The following is a 22,406-nucleotide window of genomic DNA, read 5'->3' as shown; positions in this document are numbered from 1 at the left end:
CCCCCTTCCTCTGCTGGCCCCGGGACCGCCATCCGGCTCAACCCTATAGCCGGGTGCCCGCGGCGCTTGCCAGTAACTGACTCCCGCCTGTGACACCCCTTTCTCCCGAACAGGCCTTGAAGAGGCCAGTGTGGCCCCCCCAGACCCCGGAGGGCGCATTCCAAGCGGGTACTCTCTCCGCAGTGAACCGCGAGCGCTGGGGGGAGGTCTTTGCGCATGCCAGGTGCACAGACAGCGAGTTCGCCAGCCTCAGTGCCGGTGCGCCGCGGCGGGCCGGGCAGTGCCTGAAGGGCTGCGCCTCCTCCGCCCTCTTTGCCTTCGCCTCAAGTACTATCCGGACTCAGCGGCGCGTCCTCCAGGCCGCGCAGACGCTGCCCGACCCGCAGCCCTGGGCGGCTGCGGACAGTCGCGCCCGGCTAACTTTGAAGGGGGAAAACTGAGTAGCCGGGCTGGAGGGAGGGGGCTCGGGGCCGCGCGGCGCTCCCTTGGCCCCTCGGAGCCCCCGGGGCCCCCGCGAGCCCCCGCCGCGGCCGCCGCAACCTCAGCATTGGAGCCGCCGCGGGTGTCCCCCGCGCGCCGCCGGGCCGCCCTGGGCGGGACTCCTCCCGCGGCCTCCGGGGCCACGGGGCGCGCGCAACAGGCGGCCCGAACCGGCGGGAAGCTGGAGCGCCGACGGCGTCGGTCTCGGAGGGGTGTGGAGAGGCGAGGCCAGGCAGAGCCCCGCGCAGCCATGGAGTCGCTCCTGCTGCCGGTGCTGCTGCTGCTGGCCGTACTATGGACGCAGGCAGCCGCCCTCATTAACCTCAAGTACTCAGTAGAAGAGGAGCAGCGCGCCGGGACGGTGATTGCCAACGTGGCCAAGGACGCGCGGGAGGCGGGCTTCGCGCTGGACTCCCGGCAGGCTTCGGCCTTTCGCGTGGTGTCCAACTCGGCTCCACACCTAGTGGACATCAATCCCAGCTCTGGCCTGCTGGTCACCAAGCAGAAGATTGACCGTGACTTGCTGTGCCGCCAGAGCCCCAAGTGCATCATCTCGCTCGAGGTCATGTCCAGCTCAATGGAAATCTGCGTGATAAAGGTGGAGATCAAGGACCTGAACGACAATGCGCCCAGTTTTCCGGCAGCACAGATGGAGCTGGAGATCTCGGAGGCAGCCAGCCCTGGCACGCGCATCCCGCTGGACAGCGCTTACGATCCAGACTCAGGAAGCTTTGGCGTGCAGACTTACGAGCTTACGCCCAACGAGCTGTTCGGCCTGGAGATCAAGACGCGCGGCGACGGCTCGCGCTTCGCCGAACTCGTGGTGGAAAAGAGCCTGGACCGCGAGACGCAGTCGCACTACAGCTTCCGAATCACTGCGCTAGACGGTGGCGACCCGCCGCGCCTGGGCACCGTTGGCCTTAGTATCAAGGTGACCGACTCCAATGACAACAACCCGGTGTTTAGCGAGTCCACCTACTCGGTGAGCGTGCCAGAAAACTCGCCTCCCAACACACCCGTCATCCGCCTCAACGCCAGCGATCCAGACGAGGGCACCAACGGCCAGGTGGTCTACTCCTTCTACGGCTACGTCAACGACCGCACGCGTGAGCTCTTTCAGATCGACCCGCACAGTGGCCTGGTCACTGTCACTGGCGCTTTAGACTACGAAGAGGGGCACGTGTACGAGCTGGACGTGCAGGCTAAGGACTTGGGGCCCAATTCCATCCCGGCACACTGCAAGGTCACCGTCAGCGTGCTGGACACCAATGACAATCCGCCGGTCATCAACCTGCTGTCAGTCAACAGTGAGCTTGTGGAGGTCAGCGAGAGCGCCCCCCCGGGCTACGTGATCGCCTTGGTGCGGGTGTCTGATCGCGACTCAGGCCTCAATGGACGTGTGCAGTGCCGTTTGCTGGGCAATGTGCCCTTTCGACTGCAGGAATACGAGAGCTTCTCCACTATTCTGGTGGACGGACGGCTGGACCGCGAGCAGCACGACCAATACAACCTCACAATTCAGGCACGCGACGGCGGCGTGCCCATGCTGCAGAGTGCCAAGTCCTTTACCGTGCTCATCACTGACGAAAATGACAACCACCCGCACTTTTCCAAGCCCTACTACCAGGTCATTGTGCAGGAGAACAACACGCCTGGCGCCTATCTGCTCTCTGTGTCTGCTCGCGACCCCGACCTGGGTCTCAACGGCAGTGTCTCCTACCAGATCGTGCCGTCGCAGGTGCGGGACATGCCTGTCTTCACCTATGTCTCCATCAACCCAAACTCAGGCGACATCTACGCGCTGCGATCCTTTAACCACGAGCAGACCAAGGCGTTCGAATTCAAGGTGCTGGCCAAGGACGGCGGCCTTCCCTCACTGCAAAGCAACGCTACGGTGAGGGTCATCATCCTCGACGTCAACGACAACACCCCGGTCATCACAGCCCCACCTCTGATTAACGGCACTGCCGAAGTCTACATACCCCGCAACGCTGGCATAGGCTACCTGGTGACTATTGTCAAGGCAGAAGACTACGATGAGGGCGAAAATGGCCGAGTCACCTACGACATGACGGAGGGCGACCGCGGCTTCTTTGAAATAGACCAGGTCAACGGCGAAGTCAGAACCACCCGCACCTTCGGGGAGAGCTCCAAGTCCTCCTATGAGCTTATCGTGGTGGCTCACGACCACGGCAAGACATCTCTCTCTGCCTCTGCTCTCGTCCTAATATACTTGTCCCCTGCTCTCGATGCCCAAGAGTCAATGGGCTCTGTGAACTTGTCCTTGATTTTCATTATTGCCCTGGGCTCCATTGCGGGCATCCTCTTTGTAACTATGATCTTCGTGGCAATCAAGTGCAAGCGAGACAACAAAGAGATCCGGACCTACAACTGCAGGTAAAGCCAAGTTTTCTTTCTTTGTCTTGGATGAATAAGGTGTGTTTATCTGTGTCTCTGTGTGAAAATCCTGGTGCTTTTGTTTCCTACTTAAATGCATGCAGCATACTTGCAGTGCTTCTTTTTGTAGGGTGAAAAGTTTGTGGCAGTCCAAGTTGATCAATTCTTTTGATCTGACAATTTGCTGGAAGACAATCATTTAGTGTTTGAATGGATTCTGTCACATAATGATGATGAGCAGAAAAGCAATTACCATTTTAAAATTTGCATAGCTGTCTCCATGAAGTTATGGCAGGAAAAACAGAGAGAGAGAGAGAGAGAGAGAGAGAGAGAGGGAGAGAGAGATTGTTCATGTTTTTAGGAAAACCGCCAACTACCACAACTTGGTGTCTGGGGCACAGTGTTTTTGGGACAGGTACTGAATGAAAGGAGAGGGAGTGTTGGCAGCTACCCTGTCTTGTTGCAGTGATGAACTCTGGAGAGAGACTGGGAGTGGGAGTGTAAAATGGGAAAGGGAGATTAGGGGGAGGAGAGAACAGGAGTGTGTGGAGATGCAGGTGATTAGTGGTTTTTAGTTTATTCTTGGCTTGTTTTTTATCTAGTCCCCAAACATCTGGCTATATAAAGTGAAATTCTGTCAGGCATCTGTATGTTTTCAAATATCTGGTTGGTTGGTAGTGTGGAGACCAAACATCCCAATGAGGAACAAGACTTTGCATCCAGATGTTTCAGTAAAAATAGCAATCTTCTAGAGTTGATGATGCTTTCCTCTAATGTGAGGCTGTGTTGTGGCATTAAGATCTGGTTGCTACCAGTGGATGTCACTGTGGGCTATTGTGTTACAGTTTCTCTTGAAGTATGTGCAGGATGTGTGTGTGTGTGTGTGTGTGTGTGTGAGGGGGGAGAGAGGGATAGAAGGGGGAGGAGAAGGGAGAAAAGAAATGTGGAAGCACAGTATTTTAAAAAAAGATTTCCTGATAAGCACATTAGAAGGTCTTACTGAACCCCTTTCTTACATTTGGATAGAGCACATAAGTCTAAGCATTTCTAAAATCCTAGAATCCAATTTAGAATAATACATGACATTTTTTTTTCCAGCAGTGTCTCATCGAAACAGTTGAAAAAAGTTGTTTCTTTAGTTTGCTGAAAATGAATGATGCTGCTATTTACAACCAAGGTGTGTGTGTGCTTTCCACACACCTACACATCAGTGTGTCTTTTTGTGCCATTTGTGTCTGCATGTTAATCAGTCAAAATATGTTCCTCTGGTTCAGTTTGTATTTGACACCGTCTGAAATGCACACTTCTGTGAATCAGAGCCCCCTGAATATGTAACAGCCATGCAATTATTGTTTCCCTTTTACTATTCTCTGCGTTACACAAGTTAGTAGACAAATGCTAACCACACATGAATATCAATCAGGTGCCATAAAAGAGCAGCTGCAATGCCTCATAAATGCTTTAATCCTGTTACTAGTGAAATGGCCATGACTTTTCTTTCCTTCAGCACCAAGTCATTTCAGATGGGAGAAATGGAAATTAATATTGCTCTTACCTTTCAAACCTGTGACTGCTAGTGGCGATTTTTATAGGAGAAAAATGTGGGGTCAATAAAATTTTATTTATATGGAGATAATTATGGAGAGGACTCTTTTAAAGCCATTTTCTCAGCATAGAAGTAAATGCATAAGATGCTTTCCTTGATGAAAAAGAAATTAGCTTGAAATAAAGATATTGAAGGCTTTGCCACCTCTTGGTGATGTATGAGTAGAAGTGAGAGCCCTTTCTGAGAACTTGCCAAGGAGATGATTAAACAGGAGGAGAGCATCCAAATATTGAAAAAAAAGAGTAAATCAAAGTGCTCTCCAACTTCACCCAAATGTGTATTTTGTGAAGCACTCTGTTTCCTGTGATGGTTTGGGATTAATGAAGTACAGTATAATTAAATAATTGGTCAATACAGAAAGGGCTGCACAATGAATGCTTCAGCTGAATAATTTGATGGGGCATTGCCAAACTTACTCATCTTGGGTAAACAAAATGATTAAAATTTCCCATTGATTCTGTAAACAGATGAGAATAGAAAATCAACCTTAGTACTAGGGTTTTGGGGATTTTATCTGCTCCCAAACCCCAGTAGTACCAGTTTGCCATCACTGCAAATCTGCCTGAGCACAGAGCGAAGGGGTGAGGGGAACTCAATTGCTTAGCTCTAGATAGATCCTGGGGACAGAGCAAGATTTTGCCTCTGTAGATGTGCAGTCTCCCTATCTGCTCAGACTTTTTAGAGACCTAAAGTTCAGGAGTGTGTCTTTCCATGTGATTAGGCAGAGGTTTCTTTTGCTAAGCCTCTGCAGAACCTCTTCCTGAAATGCATTCATTTATGAGACTTGCGAGATGATCTGCAATTGCTGCTTGAATTGGGCTCCCTTTTTGTATTCAGACAATTAGCTTTGTCGAGTGAAAATAAGGCACAGTCTTTCCCTTGTAAAGATCAACCCGTATTATTTATTAACCCTATTGTTTTGCTGATTATTGCCCAGAAATCGAATTTCCAAAAAATAAACTACATCATTATGTGCAAAGTAACAAATGACTTTGAGAATCTGGCTACATTTAAATGTATTTCTTTTGATAAGTCTCTTAATGCTTGGTGTCTTTGGTGCACGTTGCTGGGTCTGTGTCAGTGTTAATTAAATTGAGCTCTTTATGTTCCAGTTGCAGCACAGCTGCTTGTAGGTACACCTGAATGGAGAAGGATGCTGAATGCACTAACCTTTAAATTCCTTTGCAGTAATTGTTTAACCATCACTTGTCTCCTCGGCTGTTTTATAAAAGGACAAAACAGCAAGTGTCTGCATTGCATCTCAGTTTCTCCCATTAGCGAGGAGCAAGACAAAAAGACAGAGGAGAAAGTGAGCCTAAGGGGAAAGAGGTAAAAAGGCATTTCCCCTCATTTAAATGGGTTTGGCTATTAGATTTTTCTAGGAGAGGAGGGGGTCGGGGGGAGAGTAAAAGGGAACTGGGCTAGGGCAGGGAGGAGGGTGTGGAGGAGACGTGAAAGAATGGGGTCTGATCTCCTACCCCAGTCCAAAACTGATCAAGTGAGTCATAGAGGAAGCCGACTGAGGGCGTGTGCCACATGGCAAATGCCTGGAGGAACTGGCAAGCGGGGAGGGGGGAGGCGGGTATTTTTTATCTTCCTCTATCTCCTCTTTGGTGACTTGCTTTGTATTTCACCTAGGAGTTCCTTTTGGTTCCAGGGAAGCTCCAGATTTGAGCATTTTCATGCTTTCTCTCCCATAGGCTCAACTTTCCCTGTCCCCACACCCGTGCTCACAGGCCACTCACAATGAAAAATTCCAAATCCAAAGTATAGAAACTTTTTTAGGGGGGTTGGTGGGAGGTTACTATGTTTAATATGAAAAGTTTATGGCCCTCAGCTTGTTTTCCCATGTAAAAAGCACAGGGAGAAACCCGATGATGTAATGCGCCAGAATAAGGAGCTGGAGCAGAAATGGGGTGCAACCCTCTGGGGTGCTTAATGTTTATTAATCAGTGCATGGTTTGGGAGGGTGTTAGTGATTCATGCTGCCTTTTCTGTCACATAGAATTGCTGAGTACTCCTATGGGCATCAAAAGAAATCAAGCAAGAAGAAAAAAATCAGTAAGAATGACATCCGCCTGGTACCCCGGGATGTGGAGGAGACAGACAAGATGAACGTTGTCAGTTGCTCTTCCCTGACCTCGTCCCTCAACTATTTTGACTACCACCAGCAGACGCTGCCTCTGGGCTGCCGCCGCTCTGAGAGCACTTTCCTGAATGTGGAGAACCAGAATACCCGCAACACCAGTGCTAACCACATCTACCATCACTCTTTCAACAGCCAGGGGCCCCAGCAGCCTGACCTGATTATCAACGGTGTGCCTCTGCCTGAGGTGAGTGCAGCTAAGTGGCTCTGTGAGGTTCTCCCAGACCTCCTTCTTTAGCTGCTTGCTGGATACCATAAGCTGCTGTGCTGGCACATCCTCTGGCAGGGGTGGGGGGGATTTTTCTGCTTATGCCTATTTTCATACTAAGGGTTTGCTACCAGTGCTTCTTGGAGCAAATGGTAACCTAACATACTGGGCCTTTGTGTAGGTGTGGGTGTTGGAATTGGCAACTCAAAGAGTCTGAACCCTTGAAATCACTGTGTGATATCCTGGCATAACTCAAGTTTGCTCCACCTGTTGCAAATATAGCACGCTTGACAGCCAGCAGTACCAGTATGCCAGTAAAGTGGCTTAGAAAGAGTCATCAAGTAGTGTTGAAAATGGATGAAACCCTCTAATGCCCTGGGACCAGTTTTCCAGCGTGAGAGTGATTCAGCCTCCTAAAGCCCCCATTTGCTTTTTCTTTCGTCACATCACTGTTCTCTAGCATTTTGGTGAGATATGGATGGACTGGTTAAAAGGAGGCAAAGCAAAAAATTAAAAAGCCACTTTGCCATTTCTTAGCAGTTCTAGTGGTAACATTTGATGGTTGAGAAGATTGAAACTGTCATTATTGCTAAAAATTTAAGAATTAGTTGACTGGTTGCAGTGGTTCACACCTGTAATCCCAGTACTTTGGGAGGCCGAGGCAGGAGAATCCCTTGAGCCCGGAATTCCAGATCGGCTTGCCAGCCTGGGCAATATAGTGAGACCTCGTCTCTAACAACGAAAAAAAAAAAAAAAAGAATAAGAATTATCTATGCATTCGATTTAGCTCTGTTTCTCTTCACTAGGAATGAATGATTTTAAGTAGATTTTTTTTTTTTTTTTTTTTTTTTTTTTTTTGAGATAGAGTTTCTCTCGTTGCCCAGGCTAGAGTGCAATGGTGCAATGTTGGCTCACCGCAACCTCTGCCTCCCGGCTTCAAGCAATTCTCTTGCCCCAGCCTCCCGAGTAGCTGGGATTACAGGCATGCGCCATCACGCCTGGCTAATTTTGTATTTTTAGTAGAGACAGGGTTTCTCCGTGTTGGTGAGGCTGGTCTCAAACTCCTGACCACAGGTGATCGGCCTGCCTTGGCCTCCCAAAGTGCTGCGATTACCACCGCGCTGGGCTTAAGTAGAAATATTTTTAAAAATGTGATGTGGTCAGATGTTTGCTGGCTATTGAAATATTTCAGGGCAGTAGAGTGGTATATGGATGATGGCTGGTGGGTAGCTGGGTGGAAGGCTATAAATAACATTTCTTAAGTTGATTTCATTTTTCCATGAATTGCTTAAGTCCCTCTTTGGTTAGAAATTTGATGCCCTGGAAGGCATATGTCCTCTTCCAAGCTACCAGTGAAAAGAATACTGCACACTTGGAGATCTCTTTCACATCTTTCAAAGCACCTTCCCAAACATTGTTTTGTTTGATCCTCACAATCAGGTATCTTGATAGGTTGCCCTTCAGTAGATGATGAAACAGAGGTCCAGAGATGCTAAGAGACTTACTCAGACTCACAAAGCTGGTCATCAAGAGAGGGAGGACCAGACTGAAGGACTCCATACTCCCTGGCAAATGTGATTTCAGTGACACCTTCCTGCCTTAAAAGTAATTCAACCTGACATACCCAGGCTATGATGCATACATAAAATGGCCTCATGGTATTTGTGTCAATTTTGTAGGATAAGGGGTCTTAGGACCACTTACATTGATTGCTTCTTCTAGTTCCTGAACAATAATTCTCATCAGAATTAATGGGGCCGAACACCAGTGCTTTTGATGAGTAACTGATGGTATTCTGCCAGCAACAAAAGCACCAATATTTTCTATTTATAACTCTATAAATAAGGATTTTTTTCGAAAGTCCAATATTGTGCTAGGTAAACTTAGTTATACTTATCAATGTTAGTGAATACTACTAAGGCCTAGACTGTAGACTACTTGGAAGACTACTTGTGGATCACCAATAGCTCAGCAATAGAAAGTGAGAGGTAGTGGTGTGTAGGGGAATCAGATTGATCATGATTTTGAAGCCAGGGATCACTGCTTGCTGTGGAACCTAAGACTCTTTCTTTATCTACAAAATGGGCATACCTGTCATGCAAAGTTTTTCCAAGATGACTTGTGTAGTGTAGAAGGTCCAACTCATTGATGTCCCCAAAAGAGTAGACCTCTTCATCAGACAGTTGGAGAATCAGTGTTACAATGGCTTGCACTACTGATTGTGTCTCCCTAGGCACTTGTAACCAAAGAGGAATTTAGGCTGCTTCTATACAGGTAAGTCCTACAAAGTGTTATGGCCATACTATTCATATTGATCATTTAAACAGTAGAGGTGAAAGATGCCAAAGTTGTGGGTTCAGTTGTTCACAAGTAACAGCACTGTTACTTGTGGAGATGGACAAAAGAGTTGAATCCGGAGGACTTGGTGATCACTTAAGCAATCATTCCAAGGTACTAGATAAATGTGAGTTCTGGTGTCTATGAAATAGATGGAGAGGACAGAAAACATATGACTACATCTGCTTGGTTTACCTAAGACTTAGTATCATTTCTGGGATTCTTCCATGGGCTGAATGAAACAAAATATTGCTTCAATTATTTAGAAAAGCCATTTAAAATCTCAGTTCTGATCCTGTCTCTGACTCACAAAGCCAGATGCTTTTCCTTGGTTAACAAAATTACACAGTTTTGGTGTGTACAGCTGGTCAGGGCCAAGACAGTGTGTACTAGACATAGTGTGGTTGTGTGTATTTCTAATATTTAGTCCCTCCTGGAGAATTCAACTGGCAAACCCATTCAGAAAGGAGAGAGGCCCACTTACAGCCAAATATATACCAGGCCATTTAACTTGAATCAGTCACAATGCCCTGCATAGGGAAAATGGCACTTCTCATTTTCTTTTATACCAAAGGCCACTGGACTTGGTGGAATACTTAGGTTCAATGAAATCTACAGAAGAGCAGGGATGATTGATTCATTCATTCAACTGATATTTGTTGAGCCTACTCTTTGTAAGGCACTGCTCTAGGCTTTGGCATTAGAGAGATGAAAAAGACAAGAAATGCACATTCTAACGTGAGAGACAATCAAGTAAATAGGTGATTTGCAATATAGAGTAATAAATGCTAATATAAGGTGCAATGGGATATTCTCCATTGCTAGGATAATAACATCTTGATATATTTCTTACATTATCTTTATATTTCCCTAATTAATTAATCCATTCAAGAAAGCAACATTTATTAAGCAATTATAGCACAGAATGATAAGTGCTATGATGTGGCAAATATAAGATTCTATAGAAATTTCTCTATTAAATCATATTATGTTACTTACATTGTTCTTTATATTATTTCATTAAATAATTCTTTCATTTGTTCATTAATTTATCCCATTACCAGTTATTATACATTTAGAATGTGCCAGATAATGTACTATTTCCTGAGGATCAAAAATAATAAAACACTTGTTTCTTGACCCCAGGGAGCTTACAGAAAGACAAGTAAACAGGTAATTTCAATTCAGAATAACATCCTATTCCTGAGCACATGTTACATTCTTACTCTCCAGGTTGGGACAAAAGGGCACTACCTAGTAGGTTCCTCTGTTGGATTACCTGTGTCAAACCCATTCCCTTTATGAGCTGTAGATCCAGTTACAGGGCTTACTCTCAAAGGGATTATAGACGAGTCCACTCAGACCTGTTGTATGCTAGCTGTACTCTATCACACTTTGAAATTTGTCACCATGGCATTAGATCAAGTCAGTAAGCATTGTTGGAGTATCTACTATGTGCTCAGCTGTGTGGCAGGGACCATGGAGATTCCAAATAAGTTCAAGACGTAAATTCTGCCCTCAGAGAGTTCACAGTCTAGTTGGGGAGCTAAGATCACCCAGAATGATTTCACTGGCAAGCAATACAAGATAGTTTCTGATCACCTGTCGCTTTGTAGACTCCTAAGAACTCCTTTCTCTTCCTTTCATGGCAGCCTTACATTTTATGTAGGTTTGCCATTGAACCCTCAAAATTTAGTGCTGAATGGAAGATAGCTCTTGTATCAGTGTCCAAACCTAGCCACATCTGAACATTGTTGGCTCTAGAAGCTAACAGAAATACAACTTTGAATGCGGTTAGGTAGACAAGGTAAAGGGAATAGAACATTAGTCAAGAATTGGAACTCAGTTTACAGTATTGCAGAGATAATCTTGTGTAGAATTGTATATCATTATTTACTTGTCCTCTGATGTTGGCTGGGAAATCAGCTGTGTGGATTTTGTGGTTTTGTACACAAATTTGAGGGGCAAAGTAGAGGATGCCTTTGCTGTTTACAGAAGACTTTTGTAGAATTAGTGATGTCAGGTATCTTTTACATATTTTAAACTGAAAGGTGAGGTTTGCATTCCTTGGTATCCTGGTTTATTTTACTCATAGACTTAGTGTATATGTGAATGAATTAGACGGTGTGTGTGTGTGTGTGTGTGTGTGTGTGTGTATGAGGGAGTAGAAAAGAGTGAAGAGAGAGGAAAGGAGGTTGAAAAAGAAGGAAAATGGAGAAGAAAGATAGTAGGTTTATCAGTTTGCTAAGATCTTTCTAAAAATAGTCCAAGTTTTTTGAGAGGCTCCTTAGTATGGCAAATACTTTTTCTTCCAGTCTTATGGAATGGAGACATGTCTACTGGTGCCTCTGGATGCTGGAAAGTGTTATTCCTTTGTACAGCAGCGTTGCTGCATTACCATTTTTGTCACCTGGGTCCAGTCATTATTGGAGGAAGAAAATGCAACTCATTGCTTGTACTGGAAATGGAGACTTGGGTGAGACTTCTTCCTGCCTCCAGGAGGGGTGAAATGGCCCAAACACCCAGTGTCTTTTGTGCAGTATTTTTAAATTTTAGTTTTCTGATGTTGAATGTTTCTGAGCTGACAGTTCTAACGGAGTGATAGGAGGTAAAAACTTAGAGAATTACAGTCATAGTTACGTAGGGATTTAAATTTTGGTTTCAATCTCAATCATGAATTCTATTTTCTACCTTTCATCAGGAAACTGTAGTTTCTTTGATATGAGGCATCTAAGGGTTGTGTGTGCATGCTCTGCTATAGTCACTCATGCAACAGTCTTCATAAGTAGCGATGTAGTAGCCGTGGAAGAGTTTGCAGAACAAGAATGTGTGTGGTAGCCAAATTGAATGCTTCCAATTATCCTACAGAAAGTCTGAATGCCTGGTCATCTTAGTGGAAATAATGAAAATAAAACATTAGTTAGGCTTTTAAAACAAATAGTCCAGTACACTTTAGTTCCTAAAACAGTTTTAAAGTTAGAGATTTGCAGTGACTTAAATGAAATTCTGGGCTAAATTAGACAGCCACAAACCTATCAGGTAGTAGATTCAGAAAGCGCTAAAAAATAATAGGTATGATAAGACTGGTTTGGATAGCATGGAAATGACACAAAGCATCACCTCTAATTAAAACAAACCAACAAACCCTTTAGTGCACATCTTGTTTGTTTCCTTATTACAGCGGGGTCTTATAATCGTTTAAGTCCTATCCCTAAGGGTCAAAATAACCCTGCAGGAGAAAGCAATGAAAAACAACGCAGCCCACATCTTTTCAAGCATTCTCATTTCAGTTTTCTTCAAAAATCAAGGACTCCATTTCTACCAGCAGTCATTCTAGGGCCACCCATTGCCTACATTGTATCTTATTGGCGTGTTTCACCTCTAGCTGAGACAGCCAGTTTCCCAGCGGGGATGGGCTTGCAAGATGTGTTCCAGAATAAACTGTTCCTCTGTTGTCTCCATGCAACTGCCACAGAACTGCAGAACTGAGTTAGTTTACATTAGTATCTGCTAATTTATTATTATCATTCCTTATTGGCAATTAGCTGGTTACCTTAGAGATCACCTCTCTCCCCGTACACCTTCGCTAAAGTTGAGCTCAGCCAGAGCTCTTGCTAATGATCCTGAGATTTTTTCTCCCTAAGGGGCTGGAGGCAGGACATTTTCCAGAGAGGGCCCTAAGGCTTTGGAATTCGCCTTATCAGAGGACCACTTGTTTTGGGTCCAGGTGGCTCCACCTGGTTTTTTCTCTGATTGTCAGTCAGACTTACAAGGTGGGGCGAGCTGCAGACCTCTCTCTCCCTAACCTTGCCCCAGCCTGTGCTGTGGCTTGAGCTTATTGTGCCCAGGGCAGAAGCTAAGGGCTTAGGGGATTGCTTGTTAGGAATTAGGGAACTAAAAAAGGATGAAGTCACCTCCTGGCAAAGCTGGAGTCTTTCAGCTGTGGCAGTGCTGTGGCTTTTAGGCGTCTGCTTCAAGTTTCAGATGTTGACCCCTCTGCATGTGTACCTCAGCTTCCAGGATTTAGGGGAGGCCAAGCTTGGTTGAATCGAGTGTCTCAGATGTGGGTAAATAAAGTTGTTTTTACAAGAGGCCTGTGTGTGAGAGGTGGGAGGCTGGCTCTGGAGCAGCCATTTTCCCCCACGGAGAAGAAGTTTGATTTCTTGATGTGTGACTGGCTGGCCTTTGATGTGAGCCTCATTTACTTCGAACAATTGAGAGGCTTGAAGTGAAAATCCCAGAGGATCAGTTGTTTGCAGAGGGAAATGCTCTTCAAGTTACATTTCCTATTTGGCTGCTGTGTAGTTAGAGTGGTTTTTGTGTGGGCTGCATAGTGGGGTCACTCAGCTTCTGGTCGGTGTACCCAGGCTGCTAGCACCTCCCTGTGCCCCCTAGGGGAATGATGAAGAAAATTCCTGCAGCTGTGGGGACAGCAACTCTGCCAACTCCGGGAGCTTGAGCTCCTATGCGGAAACCTTACTTGTTATCATTAGGCATATTGGTTAGGACCACACAGCTCCACAGCATTTCTAGAAGAGCTGTCAGAATGGACCAGTGTTTCCACTCTACAGTGATGAAAATGGAAAAGGCAAATGACTTACCCAGGCACACAACATTTGCAGCCAAACAAGCCTCCATTTTGCTTCATAGTAGTTCCTCTGGTGCAGCTTCCAAGCGTTTTCTGTCACTTAATGAAAAACCTGACAGGACTCTCCAGGAGGACCTGCGGGTATGCTTTCAATGGTAGCTGTGTTCCTGAAAAGCTGGTCAGCCTAAGAGTGTTTGTTTTGTAAATTAGACCCCATGCTAATCACAGCAGTGGAATTCTGTATTTAAAGAAAGCCTGTGGTGGATCCTTTCATAAAGAAGAGTCCTTATATAATGTGAATAATCAACTCCTAACTGATTTATTTTGTAAGTCTGGATTTTCACATATCTTGTTTGCTTAAAATTAGATTCCTCAAATTGACAAGATTTACAAAACCTTTGAAAGGTGGGCCAATTCATTTTTCCCTTGATTGAAATCTGGCCCTTGAATCCTCACTGGTTAGCCTTCCTGTTTGAATTTTACTTAATTAAACAACTTGCAACTATGTAATATTTAAAATATAGTGTCCAGAAAAGATGGGTACGAGCCATTGAAATTTAACAAGTATTAGCATTTAATATTTGCTCCAGATTCTTAAAAAATGAAATAAAATATGACAGCTGCCACCTTCCCATCCTTTTCTCTCCACTGTTTGTAAACCCTTGACTCAAAGGACAGAAGCCCATCACGAATGTTTTTTGTTGCTGTTGTTGTTTTGTTTTGTTTTTTGTCTTCACCTCTAGAGCTTGTTCCTGAAAAGAGATGGCTTCCTCTTTGCCGTCTCAGATTCCGAAAGCTCCCCAAGTCAGTAAGGATTTCCTGTATTGGGTAGAGCCTGGGAATTACTTTGGAAAATGAAAGAGCTCTCTTAGACTTTCCTTTAAATTCAGTATTTGGGGAGGGAGAAAAATCACTTTTCAGAATGGGGGAAAAATGAGAATGAGAGTGAGATAGACAAATTGACAGACACATGTTAGGACCAACTGCCTACAGAATTTTGAGCAGACCCTTTGGGACTGAAGCAGGCAGGAAGCTTGGTGTCAAATCTCTGTTCTCCTTGAGCTCTGTTCATGGGCTAGCACCGCGGCTTCTTTTTGTTGTTGTTATCGAGACGGAGTCTCGCTCTGTCACCCAGGCTGGAGTGCAGTGGTGTGATCTCGGCACACTGCAACCTCCGCCTCCTGGGTTCAAGCGATTCTGCTGCCTCAGCCTTCTGAATAGCTGGGATTACAGGCATGCACCACCATGCCCGGCTAATTTTTTTTTTTTTTTTTGTATTTTTAGTAGAGACAGAGTTTCACCGTGTTGGCCAGGCTGGTCTCGAACTCCTGACCTCAGGTGATCCACCCGCCTCTGCCTCCCAAAGTGCTGGGATTATAGGCTTGAGCCACCATGCCTGGCTGCACTGCGGCTTCTTAATGTCAGATGCTTAAGCACTGCCTTGATGTGCATAGTCTTCTGATGCTCCATTAAGTCTCTGAGTGCCAGGGTGGCCAGTTTTCAGTTTCTCCCACTGGGCCCCATCTGGCCGCTGTTCTGTGGCAAGCTGCTCTCCCTCACTGCCACCAGCACTGGCCTTGGCGGTCTCTGCCTTCTGGATTATTTTCGCTCCCAAATCTGATTTCCAGAGCATGAAGGGCACCTCTTCTCAGATTGTGTAGTTTGCTCTTCTGAGCAAAATGGATTCCCTGTGTAAGCTGACAGGAAGAAAAGTTCAATCCAAAGGCCAGATCCCTCTTCAGGGGAGAGTGTGTGTGTGTGTGTGTGTGTGTGTGTGTGTGTATGTATGTGTGGGAGAGGGAGGGGGGAAGGAGAGAGAGAAAGAAGCGGGAGGGAATAAAATGAACATTATCTGCTTCTCTCATTCACTTTTTTGCCTCTGTGATGATGGAGCCTTTACTGGCTGGGCTGACTGTACACATGTCTATGATATTAGGTCCTCAGAGCCCCCTTCCCAACTCTTTGACATTCTGCTGGTTGTCTCCCTGAGGAAATGCTCATAAGCTTAGTCACAGCAGGCTGTGATCCCCCAAATGTGAGACCATGACACCCCAATTTGATATAGCTCAAGGATAGATATTTCAGAGACTCTTTTTAATTGAGAACTCGGTGAGTAGGAAGCAGCCGAATAATCATTGCTGTGCATACAACTCAGCTTAAGAATACTTTATAGTGCATATTTTCAATTTATTAGAAATTATTTTCTGAGGCTTGCTTTCTCTTTTTGTTTCTTTTGGGCACAATTCTGTATCAAGCTTTCCTCTTCTTTAATTCTCTTGGCTTGAGGGAGTCTGCTTTGGGCTGCCTATGTATACAGGTCGTTTGCTATAAAACCGTATCTTTTCTAAGTGAGAAGAATGGACAGGGAGACCCTGTCAAACTGTGTTCAGAGGGATTGGCTTAACCTTTAAGAGGCTTTTTTATAACTAAAAAGGTCCATAATCTAGCATTCATATTTGAAACTTGACATACTTGAAGGAGGCAGGGCTCTGGAGATACAGGGACGAACAGAGGCATATGGCTACAGGTAATGGTGAATGGCTTGTTGGAAGACTGATTTCCTCCTCTGTGCAGCCAGGCACAGAGGCCACAGTAAGGACACAGACACACCGCACTCATAAGATTGGCATCGACTATGAGCTTGCTGTACTGATCATTTCTTTAATTAGTGCATTTCCATTTTTTCAAGTATAGACTTTTGAGTGATGGAGTATGCTAATGGTAACATTTGTTCCTAAAAGCTTAGGGGAGAGAAGACAATGGTATTAGTACTAAATATTGTTTTTTTTCGTAGTGAAATTTTGCCTGATTTTAAAATTGCAAAATAATTTTATGATAGTTATGGCTCTTTGGAAACAAATTGCAAATACTACATATGAAACACCAATTTTCTGTGTGGCTTGTGCACTTACTAATGGCATATGTGTACTTACACTTCTAGGTCATTCTAATTTTGCCTTTACTGGTAATTCTTTAGAAATAGAAAAAGAGGTGTGCTTTGTTGCAGTAAAAATATAATAATTTCCTGAAACGGAAAGAAAGCTAACCTGCCTTTGCAAAAACTCTGCATTGTGTAGTGGCCTGATGGAGCAAAACCTTATAAAACTGGTAAGCTATAAATACCATGGCACTGGGCATTGTTGGAATGACATCCGGGGCTTGGTTTTTGCACATCTGATCACCAGGTACCCTCAAGAGGAGATCATGGAAGGTGGAGACAAATCCGTACCTGTAAAGGTTTGTGGCTGTGCATGGTGTCATATTTGGAAGTATTGGATCAAATAAATATGTGTGATGTTTGCAACACTTTGCTCTCCTCACTCTTTGAGCCTAGCAAACTCTATCAGGACAGTTTTCTCTAGTGTGTGAGTGAGCCCAAGTGACTGTATCATCAAAGATAACCATCTAGAAATCTGCAATTCTGAGGTAGGGGAGGAGGTCACTAGCAAAACAGATGAAACAACCACGTAAAAAAGAAGCTTTAGTTTGTTGAAACCTGTTATTACTAGGGAAATCAGAACCCAAGACATAGAGAATTCTGAAAATTCCAGAGAAATGCCGAACTACACCAAACCTGCAACAATATGTGAAGAGATTGGGTTAGGGGATCTCCAAGTTGTCTTTCAGCTCTAGGTGTAAATGTGTCAATGTTTGCTGCATTGGTTTGAAGGGCTTCATATAGCTGCCTGCATTAAAGTTTGAGTCCATGTGATGACAATGGTTGCTCTGTAGGTGATATTGAAGACAGAGGACTTAGCTATGGCAGGTGACACAATAGGTACAGCACATTAGCTTTCAATGAGGACAGCATATTCTGTGTATAATCTGGGTTGTGAGTGTGCATGCCAAAACTCAGAGCCTCTCTGTTCAAATATGTCTTCCTGTCCAATGCGAGTTCTGCCATAAAGGCAGCAATGGGTATTCTAACCTTGCTTCATTTGGTCTGTACTTGTTTTAGGGATGAATAGGAGATGCACGTGTCTTGCCTGGCAAACGACCTTTCAGGAGAGCACAAATTCACTTAAATATAAATTATGTCGATTATCACTGTACCTAAAAATTTACAGAGCTGGAAGTCACCGAGATCTCCTTTTAAGTTGGGTATTCTTGAAAACTGTTTTGTATATCATGATAAATTATCTAACCTTTTATACAGTTGAAGGCCAACATTATGGAAATAAGCAGCTTTTTATTCCGTTCTAAGGTCAGTCTAACCAAATTATGCAACTTCTAATGCAATTGCTCGAAGCTTCCACTTTGAGAGTTTTTTCATCTTAATACCTTGCAACAGAGATAAATATTTTAGCTGCTATTCATGCTTAACAATATATTTCACTGATTGTCATTCTCTTCGTGGGATTTGTTGGCATGAGAAGCAGCCCACCATGGCTCTGCTCATTTTGCTGTTTGTTATAGATTATAAGAAAAGAGCCAAAATTCAATAAAAAAATGTATTTTTGTTCTTGCTGTTATTTTTAATTTCAGGCCATAGGAGGCTGACTGAGCCCTACAGAATCAATGTATACTTGGCACTTGGGGTTTGACTTAAGAGCCAAAAATGAGGTAGATTTTCTTTTAAACTAGATTTGATTCCAGAATTATTAAACCCAATGCATGTTGGAGGCTGATGGACTGCATCCAGCAGGATTTGGGGCACCTTCTGTAACAAAGCAATCTATTTCTTTCAGGGAGTTACTGTTACTTCAAGGGAAGGGGCAGTCGGAGGGGACACCCTTGGAAGCTCTGTTCTACCCTAGGCTCCCTAAACAATAATTTTTAGGAGCTCCTTGATGGTAGGATCAACTCTATGCAATTTCTTTTGGACAGTGTCAGGTGTTTATTAAATGTATTTTGTTACTGATGACTAGCTCTATACTGGTTACAGTGCCCTGCTGTTAGAGAGTATTCATTTATTCTGGGTCAAACCTTGCCCTCTATGATGATTTGCCTCCAGACTTTAGTGAGTGGACTTACTGTTCAGTAGTTAGGCTCTTTAAAAAAAAATTTTTAGCTTGAAAATATCCATCCATTCATCCCTCCACCAAATATTTATAGATCATCCTTCACTGACCAGGCCTGTATTCAGCCCAGAGAGACATAGAGAAAGCGTAAGTGGTACGTCACCTTGTAGTTTATATTGCCACTGAGGAGACAAGATAGAAGTTAACCACGTTTTCTTTAAGTCAATGAGGAAAGCAAGGATCATTTACTAAATGGTGCCATGTAATTGGTTAACAATTGGAAAAAATATGATTTTATTTCCCACTATATGACAAAAATAAATTTCACATTTATTAGTTAATATGAAAACTCAAATAATAAAATTATTAGAAGAAAATATAAATAAATATCCAATTAATTTTGAAACTGAAGAGGACTTCAAGAGCATAAAAACAATGAAAATGAGCACAAAGAAAAATACCAGCAGCTCTCACTATCAGCTGGGAAAATATTTTAAATTTATAGTGCAGAGAACCTATATTTATTAATTTGTTTTTCAGCTTTATTGGGAGTGTAATTGACAAATACAAATTGTGTATATTTAAGGTGTACAACTTGATGTTTTGACTCATGTATACATTGTGAAATGATTGCCACCATCAAGCTAATTAACATAGCCTTTACCTCATATAGTTACCATTTTTTAAAATGGTGAGAACACTTAAGATCTACTCTCTTAGAAAATTTCAGGAATACAATACAGCATTGTTAATTATAGTCACCATGCTGTACATTAGATCTCCAGAACTTATCTTGTATAGAAACTTTGTATCCTTTGGCCAATATCTTCCTGTTTCCCCCACCCACAACCCCTGACAACCACCATTCTGTTCTCCTTCTATGAAGAACCTGTGCTTATTAATTCATTAATTAATGCTTCAGTTATTTATAGAGTGCTTACTACATGTTAGTCACTATTCAAGGTGCTAGGGATACAACCGTGAACAAAAATCTCTGTTTCCATTGAGTTTACATTTTTATGGGCAAATGGTGATACGAAGAAAAATAAGGAACCATGAAGCGTACATGTTTTGTCGAGAACGAGGATTGCTCTAGGAAGGTCAGGGAAGACATCTTGAATAAGAGGACTTTTAAACAATACCCTTATATATAAAGAGCTCTTACAAAACAATGAAAAGACAAACACCCCAATATGAAAAATGTAAGATGAACACAAATGGATAATTAATAAAGAGGCCATTCAAACGGCCAATAGATATATAAAAATATTTCAACCATAGTAATCAACTAATAGCAATGAACTGCTATTGATTTTTAATTGCAAAGATGATGCATACTTACTACTAAAAAATCAAGGAACACAGGAATGTGTAAAAAGTTAAAGTCTTCACAACTATTTCCTCACCAATCTGTTACCTCTGGGGAATCACAGACAATGATTTGATATGTAAGGTGTCATTTTGTACTTATCAAATAAGCAAAGATTAAAAAAATAACAGTGATGGCAAGGGTGTGGTTATGATACATTGCAACCTGGAATATAATTTTAAAAATTGATATAATCTTTCCTGGGGGCAATTTGGCAATACACATTAAAAGCCCTAAGATATCTAATATTTCTACTTCTGGAATTTATCCTAAGGAAATAATTTTAGATCAGCATAGAAATTCATGTACAGAGGTGTTAATCTCAGTATAATTTATGAGGATAAGACATCAGAAATATCTTAAATATCATCAATATGTTAATAGCTAAATATATTATGATATATAGATATGCTAGAATACTGTGAAGCCAGTAGAATAATATTTTGAGGAATATTTAATTACACATGAAAATACGGTATAATATATATTAATTGAAAAAATCAGAAAATGAAACAACATACATAGATTCCAGTTTAATATATGCATATATTAGTTATTCAAATTGTTTAAATATATTACAATATATAAATACATATAATATGTAAACAATCCAATTATGTGTGTATATATATGTGTGTGTGTGTATATATATATATATATATATATATACACACATACACATGCACATATGCACACACATAAGACTGGAAAGAAAATTAGCAAAGCATTAACAGTTATCTCAGGTTATAGGAAGTCAGGCAATTTTTGCTTTTTAAATAGTATACTTTTTTAGTTTTCCAAATTTTCTACATTGAATACGTATTATTTTTGACATCAGAAAAGCAATTACTTAAATTAACCGTGATACTATGCAGTAGGTATTAAGGGCCAAAAAGGTGGCTTAGACAGTTTTTATCAGTTATTCCGAGGAGGGGCAGACCAAAATGTTCCTTATTTTCATTTTCCAATTAGATCATATGAATTTTTTCTTCTTAATTTTCTTCTCTTGGAGGTCTCTCTCAGAAGGTAACAAGTATGAAGTTTTACATTTAAAAATTACTCTTTTATTTACAGTTTACCTTTTAAATGTGAGAAATAATGTTATGAACAATATTTGTTTCCTTTTTCATTCTTCTTGCCCGTATGTATACTCTTGTAAAAGTAGATTTGTCTCATCAGTGTTAGACATCTAGTTCACATATTTTATTTTTAGAATGAGAGGTTTTAAAATAGTAAAATTTAACTGCAACTTATACAGATATTTAATACTATAAAAATGATATAGGCTTTATCTAAGGGCCACTTTTCACAAAATATATTTTTTTCAGTGCCCTTTTCAGTACCAAATGGCCAATTTGGAGGGAAGTGCTTTTTTAGTATTCTCCAATACTTGATTTCATGTTATTGCTTCTGGGCTTTGAAGCATCCTGTTTCAACATGATAGCCCCAACCATTTGGAACACAAAGAAGAAGGAGTCAGTGATTTGGTGATCACTGAGATGCTAAAAATTTTAAATTCAACCTTGACTAAATGCACTAGTTTTGTTCTTTTTTCAACAAAGTAGAATGGGTTCAATCCTTTTATGAAAGGCAAATTTTTTGATTGCTTCCTCATCTAGTAGGCTAGTTTTGGACAGCATAAATACAAAAGCCAGCATCCTTTGGAACACTTCTTTAATTGATGGCTGTATAAACTTCTCACATCCTAAGCAGCACGCTTAAGGGCAAAATATTTAATTCAGTGGCCCTGTGTAGATAGACATCAGAACTACTTAGATATTGTAAAGAAAATTCTCATGGAAAAAAAAAACTCACACAGACGCTTCACTCTCCACCCCATAGCTAATGCATGAGAACCGTGTACAACATCACTCTGATTGTAAATGAAATCTTTGCTACAGGACAATGTCTGTGGCCTAATTCTGTAGTCTGTCCCTTGGATAAATGGAGACTGACTTTCAGCAGGACTATATTTCTTATATGTGCAACCATTTAACTAGATGGGTTTAAATTCAAATTACAAGGTTTTCATGTTATAGCATGGAGCATTTGATAGAAATGAAAGAAAGGTCTAAAAATTGAGGGAACCTCCCACCCCAGCCTCCTTTAGAGTTCAGTTCCTTAAAGTAAAAGTCTTCATTTAAAGAAGTATTGAGAATGTTTGAAACTTGATTATGGAGCAACTTAAGATTCATATTTTCTCTTCAGATGGCTTAAAGATGAGATTGTTTGGATTAGAAAAGAATTTCCATGAAATTAAAATATTTAATTACAGTTAAGCCAGGATTTGGAAAAAGTTAATGTGATAAAGCAG

General features: G+C 42.5%; 1 protein-coding gene across 4 annotated transcripts in view; it reads left to right on the top strand.

Annotated features, from left to right (window-relative positions):
* Positions 1 to 652: 652 nt before the first annotated feature.
* The window catches only part of PCDH19 (protocadherin 19), a 114,177-nt gene continuing 92,423 nt past the window's right edge, over positions 653 to 22,406 (top strand). For 2 of the 4 annotated variants that reach the window (XM_050775535.1, XM_050775534.1), the window contains exons 1-3: positions 653 to 2,877; positions 5,672 to 5,812; positions 6,489 to 6,816. In XM_050775535.1, the coding sequence (XP_050631492.1) occupies positions 731 to 2,877; positions 5,672 to 5,812; positions 6,489 to 6,816 (2,616 nt within the window). In that variant the 5' untranslated portion in view covers positions 653 to 730. The remainder of the gene's footprint in view (positions 2,878 to 5,671; positions 5,813 to 6,488; positions 6,817 to 22,406) is intronic. The other 2 variants (XM_050775537.1, XM_050775536.1) reach the window with 1 other exon arrangement.

Source organism: Macaca thibetana, chromosome X, assembly GCF_024542745.1.
Source record: "Macaca thibetana thibetana isolate TM-01 chromosome X, ASM2454274v1, whole genome shotgun sequence".
Taxonomy (NCBI): Eukaryota; Metazoa; Chordata; class Mammalia; order Primates; family Cercopithecidae; genus Macaca; species Macaca thibetana.
This window is presented reverse-complemented; position numbering and strand designations above follow the sequence as displayed.